This window comes from Atta cephalotes, assembly GCF_000143395.1.
Source record: "Atta cephalotes unplaced genomic scaffold scaffold00007, whole genome shotgun sequence".
NCBI lineage: Eukaryota > Metazoa > Arthropoda > Insecta > Hymenoptera > Formicidae > Atta > Atta cephalotes.
Genome location: NW_012130071.1, coordinates 2217971 through 2236693, shown reverse-complemented (window position 1 = coordinate 2236693; position 18723 = coordinate 2217971). Strand labels below are relative to the sequence as shown.

General features: G+C 26.8%; 1 protein-coding gene and 1 pseudogene across 1 annotated transcript in view; both read right to left on the bottom strand.

Moving 5' to 3' along the window:
* Nucleotides 1-10219, bottom strand: part of LOC105626911 (uridine phosphorylase 1) — a 16615-nt gene extending 6396 nt beyond the window's left edge. The window contains exons 1-2 of the mRNA XM_012208203.1: nucleotides 10098-10219; nucleotides 3365-3488 (exon numbers count right to left, since the gene is read on the bottom strand). Of these exons, the coding sequence (XP_012063593.1) occupies nucleotides 3365-3488; nucleotides 10098-10219 (246 nt within the window). The remainder of the gene's footprint in view (nucleotides 1-3364; nucleotides 3489-10097) is intronic.
* Nucleotides 10220-10544: 325 nt separating this feature from the next.
* On the bottom strand, nucleotides 10545-15045 carry LOC105626980 (annotated as a pseudogene).
* Between the last annotated feature and the right edge of the window lie 3678 nt (nucleotides 15046-18723).

Sequence of the window (18723 nt, the reverse complement as noted above, 5' to 3'; positions counted from 1 at the left end):
ATTAATTAAATTAATTAACCTTAACTAACGTAGTAAGTAACTAACTAACTAATATATACTAATATATATATATATTATTATATATATATATACACACACACACACACACACACACACACACACACACACACACACACACACACACACACACACACACACACACACACACACACACACACACACACACGCACGCACGCACGCACGCACGCACGCACGCACGCACGCACGCACGCACGCACGCACGCACGCATCTCGTACCGTTTCCCCGACTCCAAGCGATGCGCAACGCTTGGAGTATATAGTAAGATGATAAATGATATAATGAAAAATATAATCCAATTAACGTTTTATGATGCAATATTATTCACATTTGATCTAATTAATTTTATAAATAAATTATTGAAACATAACTAACAGTAACTTTATACGATCCATGCGAATAAGGATTTTATTCATTTTATTTCGATGTACTAATTTTTCCTTAAATTTGGCGTTATTATAATGATTATTTTCGATTTCTCTATTAAGAAAAATACGTAAAAAGGCATAGAAATAAAACGATCCCCAAGCAAAATCTTAAAAAATTTCTACCTTTCTCTTTATCCAAATTTTTATATCTTTTTATTTATGGATTATCTTTCTAATAATTACAAGAGATATAAAAAATACATATACGATACTATCTATATGATACTATAGATATCGCAATATCTCTTACGATAATTATTATTTATATACTGGGAGAAAAAAAGTGATTGCAAGTACTATAATGTAATTTATAATCATTTTCTGAGTCAACTATAAATTTATGATTATTTTAATCATTATAGTTGTTTCAACATTGAAATACGATCATCATTTTACAACTTTACACTATGACATACATTAAATTTTTCCATGCAAATTAATTTTTCCTTACCATATCTCTTTTATAGTTTATTACCATGTAAATAATTAGCGAATGTTAAGAAAATAGTTATAATAAAAATATAGAATATAACATTCACTATAATGACGATTGCATTCATTACGTAAAAATGATTATTTGTATTTACTATTCATATATTAACATTTTAACTATCTATACCTATTAATAGTTCAGATTATCATTTATAATATAATTTTTCCATATTTGAGAGAATTATACATATAACATATTATTATTATTATTAATATTATAGTAGTGTAATAATCGTAATAATGGACCTTCTCCATAATTTTTTAATGCAATTATATTATAGTCACAATTATAATCACAAATACCAAATACTTATCTCTCTATATGTAATTATTACGTGATTTGTATTTGATCAAAAGAAATTGCATTTAATATTTATTATGTTGTTGATGTGAGATAATGAGAAAAAGGAAGAAATAACGCCGCTGATTAAAACACAATACAATAACGTTAACGAGAAAAAAAATGGTGAAACTATGATAACGACGTAATAATTCTGATAATTATGTCGTTCGAGTTTCATAATATCCAACATGAAAGTATATATAAAAATGTTTAATTTAATAGAGCTTTGCGTTTATAAAATTTAATTAATTAATTAATTAATTTTTAATAATAACATATTTGCTCACATATCATAATACGTTTTGCAATATACGAGTATTAACTAATAAAATAAGTGTATCTAATGCACACGCGCGCATCGCTTTTTGTTGTTCAAGATTACGCACGTGTCTATTAGTGTCTATCAACCAACTATTACTTTATCAGCCGACTTATCGTGATAAATAACATCAAATACTCTTTAAAGTGCCATATAGTAGAGGAGAAGATGGTATTATGGCAATTACGTTTTACATAATACTTTGTTAATAATCAATATTTAAGTTTAAAACTCGACAATTACATTCATTAAAATTTTGTTGAATCGATTCTAAACTCAAAGTTACGAAATATTATTATTTAGGATACTATTAATAAAAATGTAACGACATTGCATAATGACTCAAAGAAAAAATAAATGTGACCTTCCGTAAAAATAGCCTTAAAATATTAGTTTTGTTTAGAAAACAGTATTTAGTTACAAAATTAACAAAAAAGTAAAACATTATTAAATGTATGCAAATGAATGTATATATATATATATATATATATATATATATTGCATTCGTATAACTTCTGCATATAAGCTGCTCAGTACTGAAAATCTCAGTACTAAAATAGTACTCAGTACTAAAAATAGTAATATAAATTATAGATTAACAGTAGAGCTACAATCGATTATTAAATAATTATTTTGATATGAAAACTGCAAAAAAAGAGAATCAATATCAATAGAGGGCCAAATTAACAAAATGTCATGCTATTGTTTAAATTTGCATAACTCAAAATATACACAGTCGAATAAAATAACATATTCAAAAATACATATATTCATGGATAATACGTTCAAGTTCAAGAAAAATAAGGAAGTAGATATAATTAAAATGTACCTCAGAAACGTTTCGAAATATTTGAAAGTAAAAATGTTATAAGTGCCTGAATATTAAGTATTGGTATATTAGCGTCATAGTGTAACTACTGAACAAATAATTCCATAAGTAATCATTAGAATTCGCTATATAATAGCGAAGATATTAAGAGAGGCTACAATATACATATATACTGGCCATAATACTTACCTTCTCCTCTACATATCCCGAAGATATTTTTCTCTCTGAACACGATGTCAGATTTTGCGTAACATGTCATGATTTTTAATAAATTGAAATAAAATAAACTAAAAGTCTTTGAAGTATGTACTATGACATTTCAGAGAAAAAAAAGTGATTTTTTATTGAAACGCATAATGGTTACATCCATTTTATTTATAAAATATCAATCCAATCTATAAAATATCAAACTCCTGTTAATTATAATTTTCAACTCTACAATATAAGTAATTTTACAATATAATACAGCATATATGTTATATTAAATTAAAAATTATATTGTGAGTGGGAAATTACCACACAGGTACGTTACATGTAACTTTACATTTGCAGAAAATATTGAGCTTTATATTAAAAGTGATTAAAAATAAAAGTTTTTTTGTATATTAAATTTTAGACTTTTAATATAAATAAATCTTATGCATTTAGAAATTTTTAAGAGGTCTTACTTCAATAGATCATTAATATCCCGGCTTAGTTACAAGACATATTAAATATCACTGAGCATCGAATAATTAAAAAAAAAAAAAAAAACAACAAAATGGCATCCAACTAAATTTTTACTAAATAGAAGTTGACGTAAAATTGCTTAAGAAATACGTCAACAAAGTTTGTCCAACTATTTCAACAAAGATTTTTTATCTAAATGTATTTCAGATCTTTTACAAATATAATAGGAATTTCTTTGATTTACCTTGACATCACCAAACATCTCAACCAGATCGTGGGAACCGCTGCCAAGTGCGAGATGGTATAATATATCCTGATCCATGAGTTCGATATTGGGGTTTCGTAATCGTACGGAGCCATCGCTGTACCTATAAAAAATGGAAAACCGGAAAATTATGAATATAATAAAGTATTTAGTACAATAATTGAATAATTTCGCGAATAATAACCGCGAAATAGATAACATGTATCATAATACTACAATCATAGCAAAATATTTGATTAACGTTTTCGCAATATATGAATATGATAAATTTCCCTTGTTTATAAAATATACAATTACCCGTTTACACAAGATAATTAGTATTCAGAATTATTAACTGTGATGTTTGAATAATATTTAAATTATATATTATCTTATTTCTGATATTTAGTGTATATTTAAGCAAGAATATTAATATTTAAATGTATAACATTTTAAATTAATTAAAAATCGGCAATTTTTTTTGTATAATACATTACGGTTCTCTACTGTTTTTTTTTTTTGTAATACTATTAAAGATAACGATTAAACCATTGAAGACGATAAATGCCTTTATATTGTAAATCCCAGCGTTTGCATAGTCTCTGGGTTATCTCTAGATCGCGAGGCATAAGCGAGCTCCGATTAAATTGCGGTGATGGCCTTTGACATCACGACGTCATGAAATTGATTCTATGGCGAACGATAGAACGGGCAATCGCATCAACGTCGAAAATTGACTTCGTTAACGTACTCGTAAGCCTAATCAGTTCCGATTGTCGACGGATTTGCGCATCGTAATTAAATCATCTCCGTTCGATGGCCGAATAAATGTATTTCGTTTCTGATGTCTCGGCAATCGGAATGTATTGAGTTGTCCGAAAAGTTCGTGCCGATTTTGAAGGAAAATTGAAACGCAGAAGATTTAAATTTTTAATTTCATTTATTAAATTTAAATCTTTTGCGGCACGAATTTTCCGGACAACCCAATACAACGTGATAATAAGAAAGAAATCCTCTGCGACGTATAACAGTTCAATATTTGTGCAAAATGATTCGATGAAAGAATGAGAGATTCAATATTTATACTTTGACATGCAGATTTAGGAGTAAAAATATAAAGGTTGTGGAATATGGATTGTCAAAAGCAATATCTATAAAGATATTATATTTCAAATACAGAAATGGGTCAAGATGGAGCTGAGTAAAACAGCAAAGTACTGTTTGCTCGTCTTAAGACTCGCTCGATTGTTTATTTTTTCAGATTACTTGGAAGAGTTTTCTATGGAAGAAAATATTCACCGATAGTTCAGGTTGGCCTATTGTTTCTTGGTGTACGATACGCTCGGCAACATAAATGTACATACTTCTTTAATTTCTTGTTATTGATTTATGATTTATAAAATCACAAGCGTTTATTAATCCGTTTAACTATGATGATCGCTAATCTAATGGACAATATTCATGAGTCACATTTGTTATACTTTGACATCTGTTACTTATCTGTGTCCGAAGAAACTTTAAATGCTTATTACAATTTGCTTACAATTTGCTACAATATAGTTTCAGTCATTATCTTTTAACAATAAAAGTAAAATGCTATAAGAATGAATCTAGAATAGGAAAGAAAGGCTAATAAAAGTTTACTAAATTATTAAGTACTCGCATGTATTTGTATAATTTACTGCGTTTATATAAATTAATATTTTGTGATTACGTATTAACATTCGTATTGTTCTTATTAGCTTTTCTTTCCTATTTAGTCTTTTATTCTTTATTTTGATTTTTATCATATGTCGACTTTTGTTGCATGTGTATTAAATGATTAAATGATTAAATGTAATTAATATTATTTAATATTTAAATGAGAATATTCAAACTTTTTTCGTTATGATGAACAAAGAAAGGCCTCCGAAAAAAAATTTATGAGAGATACGTTTAATATTTGATGAGAAATATATTATCATAGAAAAAGGTATATTACAGTGTTTGATCTTCTCATTATTATATTCCTCACATCGTCTGTACAACTTGTAACACTGTCCACGTTGTCCTCCTGAGAAATTTTGCATGCATAACTAGTATGAAGATGTTCACCAATTTCCATCTAAATGTCTCACTATGTATGTAAGCTATTCAAAGGCTATTACTTGCGCTTCTTCAAATATAGATTGATGGATATGAAATAATTATTAATTCACGTCTCCATGGAAATTTAAGAAAGGTCTTTTTTTGATTCTCAACTATATGACAGTTAACTTAATCACGTCTTGGATTATGTTTCTAATAAAGTAAAGTTCAGCTAAAATTATCTGGGAAATAAGTTCTGATGTTGAGATCGAGTTAATAAAGAAAATAAAAGACTTTCAAAACTTATTAAACTTTTAATAGATATTGCAGATGCAGCAATACTTCCTTTTCCATCAATTTAAATTATGAAATTCAATTTAATTGAATTGAAGTAGAATTAAAAATAAGGTAGAATTAAAAATTTAAGGTTTATTCTTGATGTCATTCTAATGTCGTTGATTAGAAAGTTATAATAACGAATAAACATTATCTTTTGTATCTTCGAAGTTACATGAAATCGTCTTCCGAACAAGAAATCGTCTTCCCTATCCCTTAGATAAAAATCAGAGAAACAAATGTATAATCTAATATTTAGGACCACACACATATTTTTTTATCTTTTAATCGCAATGAATTCTTTATTGCTTCTATTTCCTTCGTTATCGAATAAAAATCGAAGAAGAAAAATCCAGACAAGCCCCTAAATCTAATTTTTTGTCACTAACCATAGCTTCAACTGTCTATTGTTTATCTTTATCTTGATTTTTAATCTTTGAATTAACATTAAAATAGTTTTGCCGGGAATATGTAATTCATAAATCATCATGTTTCTCCAAATCATCTTTCCTTTTAATCCGTAATTATGTAAAAATCGGAGAAGAAAACTAGTTATATAAATTGATATCTACTTAGCTGTATCTTTTTATTCGCAGCTGTAACTGGTTCGCCATCCTATTAATAGATTTCTTCGAAATCTTTTTTCTTATATTTCTCATCGATAAAAATCAAAGAAAAGAAACTTCTAAGTATCAAATCTACAATCAATTATTTATTGATTATAACTTCAACTAATTATTGCTTATCATTATTAATTTTATATATTTTAAATAAAATAAATATTAATTTTTAAGAAAAAAATCTTGTTTTCTGCCACCCATGAGATATCTTTTTGCTCGAAAAAAACTATCCAAGGTTTCTCATTTGGCGTTATCTTTTGTATGACTTTGCGACGGGCTTTTCATTATTATCTTCACGCAAGCTCGACAGAAACTATGCTCACACGCGAATAATGTGAAGATACAGTCTGTTGTCTATACCACGAAGTTGCGCTCGCCATATTTCCGTTGTTACCATCGCAAAACACAACCATGCATCTTCGTTTCATCGTCAGAATAGTATTATCTAGTTCTAGTACCTCTTCTTCGCGTAACTTGCAATAATTTCTCATTTCGCTCATACCGAAGAAAAGGATAATCGAGTTTTTCTACTTTATGCAGTGTATTCTATGATAAATATGAAAAAAATACATCTTATAATATATTAAAGCAATTAATGGATGGTATAGATATAGTTATACATCAGAATGTTCCGAAGTTTGTAAATTAAAATATAACAAAATATTGCAAAAAAATTAAAAAATATAATTTATATAAAAAAAGTATTTGCCATTTGCCGTTTAAATTTTATAATTTTTTTAATAAAGGTTAAAAACTATGTAACTATAGTCACAGATTACGATTAAACGGCCATTTATTTGTAAATCATCGCATGTTCAAAGTGTTTGGTTGACATGCATTATCTATGTGCGACTTACAAACAAACGGTCGTTTAATCGTAATTAATTTAAAATTACCGTAATTAGTAAAAAAATTAGCAATTTAAAATTGGATGCCTAGAATTAGTCGTTTAATCATAATTATCTATAATTATGTATATTATATATGTATGTATGCATAATTATATATAATCTAAAATTAGTCTAAAATTACTTAGTTTTTGACTTTTAAAAATTACTATTCGGATAACAACTAGCAAATATGTTTATACTTTTGTTGAAAACTTTCTTGCTGTGATATTTTGATTCGTAAATTTTGGGGTACCCTATATATTTCTGCTTTTTTCCTATTGAATAAATCGATTAATATTCAAGAAACACATAAAAAAGCAAAATGATTTAATTTTGATTCTTAATGTCAATAAACAATTATTTTAACAATTTTAATAAAAAAATCTTTGACTTTCATGATATCAAAATAAAATCAAAATAAAGTCATTTTGACTTTCTTTTAACTTGGTGTGTTTTTCGGTTAGCATAATTTAAATAAACTATTGCTATCAGAATAATAATTTTATTAACACCATAATGTATTACTTACATACATAATTAAATTAATAAATTAATTGGGCAACAATTTATTTATAATTATATAAAATGTCAATATCGACGTTACGAACTATTATGTAATATTGAAATATTCTATAATAGAATTAATATGGTATATAAACGTACAAAAGAAATTATTCCACTTTCAACAATTAATATATTACATGTAAAAGAGAGAAAAACGTATAGAAATGATGACCAACGTTTGTGCACATAATCCTTTATTAATCAACGCCAACGTAGCGAATTAATGCATGTCGATTCGTTGAAATTCAAAAGTGCAAATACCCCATTTTCTTATGTAAAAAATTTCATATTCGCAATAATAATAATCTACAGCAGAACTGCAAGAGAGACTTGTTCTAGTAGTACAATTTCCAATTTATTTTATATTACTTTCAAAATATAAACGAAATTTATCATTTGCTTGGCAATTACAGTCTATTTTTTTTTTTTGAAACGAGATATACAGTTATGAAATTGAACTCAACAAGCAAAAAATGATGATGTACTTTTCCGGCAAGTCACGAGTCTCTTGACAGTATTCACGACCAATCCTGTGAGAAAAATTGATTCTTGTGGTCAGTCAAGTCTGTTTGTTGAGATCTAGCTACCAATTTCCCGTAAAAAGAAAATACCTCGTCTAACTACGGTACTATCTGATTTCTGTATTCCCGTCTGCCAACTTTACGCAGAACAAACATAATGATCTAACTCCGTATATCGTAAAATGGATTTAATGGAATGAAATGGAAAAAACAGCCTTTCAAACATCAATCTATTTGTGTATTTATTGCATATTTATAGATTTTATATTTTGACAAGTTAAAACTGCACTACGATATATCAATAAACATTTTTCGTTTACGTAAATTTAATTTACCCAATGAAATAAAATGACAAATCACAAACACATCAGCAATTCATATTTACAATTATACTGTAATTTTTTAAATTTCGATCTTTTGACAATAACATTTTGTAAAACAATATTATAGCTTTTAATATTTAATTTTTTAAATTAATTCTTACATAAAAATTCGTTCTTTTGTCAATTATCAAACATAAATTCACATATATAAAATTAATTTTAAACAATAATTGAATAACATTGTGTAAAAAAGATTTAATCCATTAAGTTGAAAAAATAATTTGTATACAGTAATTTACGAAACTGATCAAATACATAATTACTTAACGATTGATTTGAAGAAGATAATCGAGATGAAAATAGTCTTTCAAAAAAACTTTATAACAATTATTGTACATCACTGTATAATTGAAGTTATAGTATAAACGTTAGTATAAATAAAGAAGAAAAATATGCGGTTTAATAATATTTTTGCATGAATTTTACAATTCCCAGAATAAACTGTACGCCGATTATTTTTCGGTCTTAAATCTACAATCCTAAACTAAAGTAGTAATATGTATAAAAGTATGTATACAATTCTTAATTATAAATTGATTTATTAATTTTAAATTATATTTAAAATTTATTTAAAATTTTTATTCAGCGAAATATTTACTATTTTTTGGTTATTTTTTGCTCGTTTTGCTATAAAAATTTAAATAAAACCTAAATTTTTTCTAATATGCTACACTGTTAGAAATGTTCTTAAATTTTATTAAATTTTAAATTACACAATTTGAATTTAATTTCATGATATCACATTAAATTTAATGTATTTATAACTAAAAAGTATATTTGTGTACATATAAAATTCAACGTATTTTTCATGAAAATTTATGAAATTTAATGTACTTTTCATAAAATTTTATTTAAAGTACATTAAAATTTCATAAATTTAAGGTACACGTTCATTACATTTTAAATAATTACTGTAACTTAATTTTCAGTTAAATCATTTATATTTTTTTAATTTCGTTTATAACCACGAACTTCATTTACATGTAAAAAAAGCTTGTGGTTACAACAATATAACAATAAGAAAAATATCTAGTTGAATTAATTGGAATTCTGAAAATGAATGAATCAGAATTTTCTGGTTGAATCCATTAATTCTACACTGAAAGAAAAAATTGGCTGAATATGGCGTTGTATTTTTAATTGGTTGCAGCAGTTAATTAAAAATGCTATGCCATATTTTACCATCTAATTTGCCGCAGCCACTCTTTTCTTTCAGTATAGTTGAAATAATCGGAATTCTAATTGATATAATCAGACTCTTCTGGTTCATTCTCAGGGTTCGTCTGATTCTTGACGGGTAAGTGCAAGATAAGACCTTCCAGTTTTCATTGTCTGTAAAAACGCGTCCCTACCTAACCGGATTGACGTATTCTCTGGGTTCCATGACCTTGTCCTGCTCCATAGGTGGCTTTAACGAGCAAATGTGCTCCTCCGACTCGTCCAGAGTCCTGCCTTGGCAGGCGCACGTCGGCATCCTGGTTTGTTTTTCAAATCACAAATTGCACCACCTTGGAAATTAGTAGATCGTCGCACGGACAGAAGATTTTATGGAACTGATCAATTCTGATTCTTACTTCCGAGGGTAGCGATCCGTTAATGTGAACGATATCAGATGGCACGATAAGTCGCACGTTTCGTGTCGAGCCGATCGACAATATCAGAAAATAGTTGTCGACGATTGCGACGGGATCTTTATATGTCGAGACAAGTACCATGCCTCATTCTCACCCCACTATGTCGCTGCCATTTGTGGCCAATCGCCGGACACGTTCTCTTCAAACACGAATACGCGTAACCGGTCACTGGCTGGTGCAAGTGCAAGTCATAGACCGCCAATGCAGACGTCCGTGTCGTGCCAGTTCACACGACTATCGGTAGCAGAATGCATGTATAGGGTAGGGATGAGAGATCCCGAATCGATTTTCTGAAGATCTGAATTACTCGGTACGTTCATTCAATGTTCACTTCAATCGATCATTTTGCTCTTAAGTCTATTTTTTGTGTCTAAACTTATCGTGTACAATTTTGGAACTTAAAGTGAGATAGGTATACACTTTCTGGGAAAAAATATTTCAAGTGTAATTATATAAAATTATATAAAATTACATATAATTATATAAAAAAAATTGACATATTTTATATATAATATTTTTCCAGGTTGATATCTCGAAAGTGAAAAAGAGAATTCTAGTAAGAATAAAAAATTTTTTGTTGTTCAAATGTTCCACAAATAATGCTTTGCAATGTGATGAGCCTCAAGTGGAACGCACTCCGGAAAAAAAAATCGATTCATTTAGTCTAGCGGATCGAGATGACTCAGGCAAACAGGGAGTTGTCCTCTTCAAAAGCAATTTCAAAAATCAGATTTACGTGCAGAATATCTTATTTTCAAATCTTATCCGGATGAATAAATCTGTAATAATAAGATAAAAATTTTAATTAACACACAATTTCAATTTGTTAAAAATGTACATTTCTTGTTTCTTTGCTTCAGTCTACTGCAAAAGTGTGCGTATAAAAGTTTCGATTGGACAGAATAAAGTATCTTTGCACAATTTGAGCACACAGTTACATTTATTTCCATTTTAAACTGGATGCCTCGATTAAGCACTTTATCTATATCATTAGCTATTTTATTTTATTGATCGACAACAACCGTTTGCGGATCTCTTAATAGTCCGCTCTATATCATTAGCTCTTTATATGAATTCATTAATTTTCTCCAATAATAAAATATTACTTCAACATTAACAAATATCAGGTATATCTAAAATTGACATATTCGTTTGACTTGTAATTTGAAATAAAACTTAAGCGATCTACAATAAGCCTTAAGCTGTAAGAAATTTATTTATCAATCGTAGTTGATGACTTTCCTCTCATCTCGGTAAAAAATGTTTCATGCATGAATATGTATAAATATTGTATGTATAAACATAGAGTAACTCCGGCAAATACACCGCGCTGGGATTTACCGCAGAAATCAGAAAAAATAGAAGGAGTGAGGGTAATTTTCTCGCTACTCTACTCTCTGTTACATGCCTTTATGTTATATTAGTATAGTATTACGATTTCAGCTTCTTACTATTAATATTAATGAAATTATTGTGAGTTGAATCGATTTGTCATTGTAATAAGTAACACCATCATAAATTATTATCTACATAAAATAATTACTGTAGGGCGTGTAAAAGATTTAATCGTTATTTCATGATATATACGTGTAGTGGAAAAGTAAAGCATGTTGTGTAGCAAAATACAAGTGCTTTGCTTTCGTTTGTTAAGTTTGTCTTGTATATTCCACCTGTTTGGATACATGGCATTTTTAGCAAACGAGATTTATGCCCAAAACATAAAGTGCGCAGATTAAATTCAGTGCATTAAATGCAATAAACACATTATATGAAATATGTATCTCATGTCATAACTTGTAATATATGTAGGAAGAAATTATAATTATTATTTATTACTTCATATATACATATTTATCATTCTTATTTCTTAATAAAACTTTATAAGCACAATTTTATAAGTTGTTGTGTCATTATATTGTGTCGTTTTATTTATATGCATTATTTGTAAATTTTCCATGAGCTTTTCCATGAGTTTCCAATATCCCCATTCCTCTTAGAGTAGTCATATATCCTATCTCTATGAGATATGCGGTAAAAAATACAAAGATTTCTAATATTTTTTTCGTAATAGTAGACAGTACAAAGTTTTTATTGATATAATTCGTTTACTCCCCCCCCCCCTTCCATAAACATAGTAAATAATACTTAATAAATTAAGTTTTTGATAGATGTGGCGTATATACCGGAGTTAGCCTACATAAATATTCATAAACATGTATAATCATATACGAAATATGTCTATATATGTTCATACATCTCTTATTCTTTTGTAAAATTACTTTTTAGTGTAATAATAATAATATTAATGTGAAAACATTAAAAATAATTAAAGAAATAATTTTCGCATTGTTCGTTTCAGAAAGAAACAAGTTTGAGAAAATGTATAAAAAATTGTTCATACACAATTATGCACAATTTTAGATATAATTATACGTAAATAATTTTTTACATTTGTTCAAACTTGAATTTTTTCTAAAACAAACAGTATGAAAATTACCCTTTTAATTATTTTTAATGTTTTCACATTACTATTATTATTTTTATTATATTAAAAAGTAATTTTACAAAAGAATAAAAGATGTATGAACATATATAGACATATTTCGTATATGATTATACATGTTTATGAATATTTATGTATGTTTATACATATTTATACATATTTCATGTACGCATGAAAATTTTTTTTACCGGGATTCGACTATGATTAATTAATTCTTTACGATTTGAAACTTACTTGAAACTTAAGTTTTATGCCTTAAAATCTTATTGACGCTGCTTTAAACAGACTATGGGTAAGAGAGACTGGGGACAGTTGCAATGGAAGTAAGTTGTAACAATGCGTATATTTTTTAAATAATAAGAGATAAGTCGTATGTAAAAAAAGTTATATATATACTGTGCACAGACAAGCCACATAAGTGTAAATTTACGATTTATACTTTTTTGCTTTAAACTTTCAAATAAAAGGCTTTTTATCACATTTTCACTTTATTGGTTCTAAAATACGTTTTTTCAAATTCGATGCATGCCTTTTTTTAAATATTTTTAAGTGATTTCAAATATATTTATGTATAGTAAATTTTGACAACATTGGTTCGGGGTTAAAAATACCGTATCACTAGGGTACATTGTAATACTATTACAATTAACGGTAAATGTTAAGAAGAGCCCATTCACCTCAAATTTTGATAAAAATACTGAATCGATATATTTTCGCAAAAATAAAAATAAAGATCTGACAAGAAAAAAAAGTCGCTCTGATTTCGTGAACCGAAATATATTAAGTTGACGACTATTCAGGTTAGGAAATACCACAGCCATGAAATACTGTGATGTAAGCACGCGCTAAGGTCACATTGCTCATCATGCTCTATGGTCGCGTGTGATGCGTTGTAAGTATTTCTTATTGTAATAGATATTATTCACTGCTTTACAAGCACAAATTCACTGCTTTAAAAACAAATTATCTGTTTTGAAACACAAATTTATTGTTTTAAAAACACAAATTCACTGCTTTGAAACAAATTCTCTAAAACATAAATTCTGCTTTTTAATAGCAACTTTACTGTTTTTTTTTAAATAAAAATAATATAAGAAGATAATTTCTGTTTTAGAACAGATAATTTATTTTTAAAGCATTGAATTTGTGTTTTTAAAGCAATAAATTTATGTCTTATAAGAGATAATTTGTTTTTAGAACATGTATAACTTTCTCTAGCTGTTTTATTTTGTGCCAAATCGGAGCAAAATAATACTTAATTAGGATTTTGATATTTTATTCATAAATAGCTAAAATTACACTTTTTTGCAAATAGTATTAAATCTAGTAAATCTAAATAGTTATTGTGTCATGTACATTAAAAGAAATAAATATATAAAAAAAACATATGTATCTTTCTAAAAATTGGTACAACTATCCCAGTCTACCCTACCGAAATTTTTTAAACCTATTAATTTATATTTTTTGAAGCAGAATCTAAAATTATATGTATATGTATATGTAATGAATATCTATTATACAATTATATTTATATATTATATAATGATATATTATACAATATACATAAATTTATTATATAAACTTCTTATAATAAAAAAATAATTTTAAAACTTGATATTTTGATACAGCAAATCGAAAAGTACATCCGTGAACTCTAAACTCTGTAGCTGTAAAAGCGTTCATCATTTTAAGGTTGATCTCTGATAGATTGCACTTATCAAATTTTTCATGAGTGTTTCACGAGCTAGAATCACAGTGCGAAATAGCAGTGCGAAATGAAATTCACTGTTTCCTTTTTTGCCAGACCGAGAAATTGGAGTTATTTTTGCGCGATTAAAAGGATCATCGAAGATGTTACGTAACCAACCTCCTCGATCCACAATTTCACACACCTGCCTGCTCTGAGGAAACATAGTTCGGGGCTCTTTCATTTCCGTCAGTATATCCATTTCTTTTTTACACTTGGGCGTACTTCTCCATGGAAAATCAAGGGGGTAAGTTGTATTCGCAAAACTTCCACAAGCAATTCGTTTAGAAATTGTTCCAAAGCTTCCCGCGGGATATCGATAAATAAATATCATCTCGATGGACCAGCTGTGAGCACACTTTCTTAATAACGCTCTGGTGAACCACTTTAATTTCCGCCGTGCGTTTTCGAATCATTAAACGCGCGAAATTTTATATTGCCAAAATAAGATACATTTGTTATGATATTTTCTTTTCCTTTATAATGATATATAACTAATAAAATTTTAATAAAAGAAATTATACTAAGAAGAAGAATTACGAGTCAAAACAAAACAAATTTTAGAGTACATATGATATAGTTGATATTAAAAAACAAAAATAAAAATAAAAACAAGATAAAATATATCTACATATAATAAAATTAATGTTTCAATCTCCTTTGAGTCATTTTCAAAGTTATAAATTAATATGTATATATAAACAATTGACTAAAAATGGTTAACAAAGGATAACATTGGATAACTAATTATACAGGTATAATGACAAAAAATGATTAAAAATTTAATAATAAAATTTTGTTATTTCTTTATAAAAATTATCATCATTTTTCTATGCTATAGAAACGAAATGTGATATCATATCAATTTTTCGTGATAAAATCTTTGATAAATTTCTTTTTCATTTAATATAAAATCAATGAAAAGTTCCATCACTGCAGTGTCCAACAAGTATATGTATCTTTCCTCTGATTGTTTAATTACATTTCTAATAATATATGTGGATCACTTTTATTTCCGACTTTTGTTGTATTTGTATCGAATCACGAAAAGTCACGAACTTTATGTTATTGGTTCTGATAATATCAGAATCGCTCTCACGTCACGATGTCGAAAAAATATGTCTTCCATACTTTCGAAGATCAGTTGTTGTTTATTTTGTTGCGATCACAATCACTTTGTGCCAAATAAAAATATTAACATATTTTTATATTATTTTATATACTAATTTTCACAGTTCACGAGTCATTATTCATGCAAATCATTACAAGCATGATAAATTGGAGCACAGACAGGAGCGTTAGTCGCTCGATAATCTTCATACTGTGAAATGATGCTGAATCTTCGCTACTTTTAGACCGATGCCAACCAATGCTGTACTTGCTACGTCAAGTGCATTACTATCTTTTGGCAAGCAGAAAATGTCTTAAGATAGCATAAGCTTAAAATATTCATATATTTGATATATATTTATTTGACATATATTTATTTATTTTTGATACAGTTCAATAAAAAATTAATAGATATATGTGTATAGCTTAATGAACTATCAACTAAACTTCTGCAGAAGGAATGTAAATAGCAAAATCAGAATCTTTAATTGAATTTGACATTTCATTATAATAAAATTATAATATTATAATTTTATTATATTATTTCATTATCTAATAATACTCGGTAAAAAATTTTTCATGCATGAATTATATAAATATGTATAAACATACATAAACATGCATAAATATAATATTCATAAATATGTATAATTATATACAAAATATGTCCATACATGATTCATACATCTTTCTTTCCTTTGTAAAATTACTTTTCAGTGTAATAGAAATAATAGTAATGTGTAATAGTAATGAGAAAACATTAAAAATAATTAAAGAGGTAATTTTCACATTGTTTTAGAAAAAAACAAACATGGAAAAAATGTAAAAAAAAATTGCTCATACATAATTATGCATAATTTTATATATAATTATACATAAATAATTATTTTACATTTTTTTAAACTGATTTTTTTTCTAAAACAAACAGTGCAAAAAATTATCTTCTTAATGTTTCTTCTTCTGTTTAATCTTTTTAATGTTTCCATATTATTATTTTTATTACACTAAAAAGTAATTTTGCAAAAGAAAGAAGGTTATATGAACACGTATGAACATATTTCATGTATAATTATACATGTTTATGAATATTTACGCGTGTTTATATACGTTTATACATATTTATATATTTATATATTTATATATATTCATATATATTTATATATATTCATGCATGAACAATTTTTTACTGGGATTACATATAAAATAAATTTAATTCAATAAAGTATTGTAAAAAGATCTCGTTGCATTAATTGGAATTCTGGTTAAAAATGGACAAATCAGATTTTTCTGATTAAATTTATTAGAATTTTAATTGAGATAACCAGAATTCTGATTGATAAGAATTTTCTGGTTCGTCCATTTTTAATCAGAAATTTTTTAGTGAAGTTTCATTTTTTCTCTTTTTTTTTAAATCTTTTTAAAAATAAATGATAAATAACAATAAAAATGCACTCTTCCAGTGAAATTTTTATTTATATTTAGTATTTATATATAGTTTACAATGAGTTATAAATAATAAAATTCATGTGAATAAAAAGATTCAAAAGAACTTTGATTGAAGCTAATTTTTTTGAAAGATCGGTCAGACGATATTATTATGGAATTTATCGCATATCTGATAAAATAATATACGTCAGGTAGACATCTATTAGGATTATCTAAAAGAATACATTTTTATAATAATAGATCAGTTACACGTTTTAATCAATAGGTGCTTTTCATTTAGTGACACATGTTAACACAAACATCGTTCCGTCTTTCTTGATATCAAGTTCAAATAACAAATAACAAAGATGGAGCGACTTATGTCGACTTGTATCACTAGTGCCCGTTTCCAATCAATGTAGATTAATTTTAATCTCGGTTCAACTTCGTTTTTTTTGTTCTAAAAATTAGAAAAAGACAAAGAGTAAATTGAACCGAGATTAAAGTTAATCTACGTTGGTGGAAATGGGCATAAATGGAAAGCCAATTATGTATAGATTATAAAGCAACAATCATAAAGATTTCTCGAAAGAACTCTGGGAACGTAGTTACGTTTAATTTCTTTATTAAAAAAAAATGTTAAGATAATAAAAAATGCTGCGATATCGCAGCGTAATCTAACTGGATGATAAAATTAATAGATATAGGATTCTGACAAAAGGAATATATTTTTTACAATTTTATTTATGAAAATTTATTTTAAAATCTATTTAGAAGAAAGACATGTTATTCATATTGTAATGTATATAAGTCGTTATTCATATTTAATATATCATCGAAATAATATTTCTGCGAAGTCGATTAATTTTCTTGTTGCGTTTTATTCACGGGCAGTTATAATTGCATATTATAGTTTTATATAATGAGGAATTAATAGTATAATAGCATAATAACATTTAAAAAATAAAAAGATACGGAATGTTATGACAATTACTCACGAAATTTCCATTATCAATGGAAATTTAATTTGCTCAATTTGGTAGAAATATATCTTTGATTGAGTAAAAACATATTGATCTGAAATTCTATATATTCATACAGTGAGAAAAAGTATTCGTACAAGGAAATTTATTATAAAAAAATTTGATTCGTAGAAAATAAACATTAATTAGCAATTTTATACAATGTATTCTACAAATTATGCATTATACAAATACATTCTGTTCTAACGTAAACGAGGTTCGCATGTATTTCTTTAGAAGCTAAATTTCTCATCTGTACGAATACTTTTTGAGCATTCAAATAATACAATTTTTAATTTTTAGATTATTTTTCAGATGATATATTTTATATCATTAATACGCATCTTTTTGGTACATATAATTTTAAAAAAACATACAATCTATTTTATTCTTTCTTTTATAAATAAATTGTTAATTAAACAAGACCAACAAGAAATGATTGTCAATTAAACGTCGAATCGACATCAAATTGATGTTGAAATCATAATATTCATATCGATTCGACTCATTTCTCGTTGAATAATATTTACTTTTTAA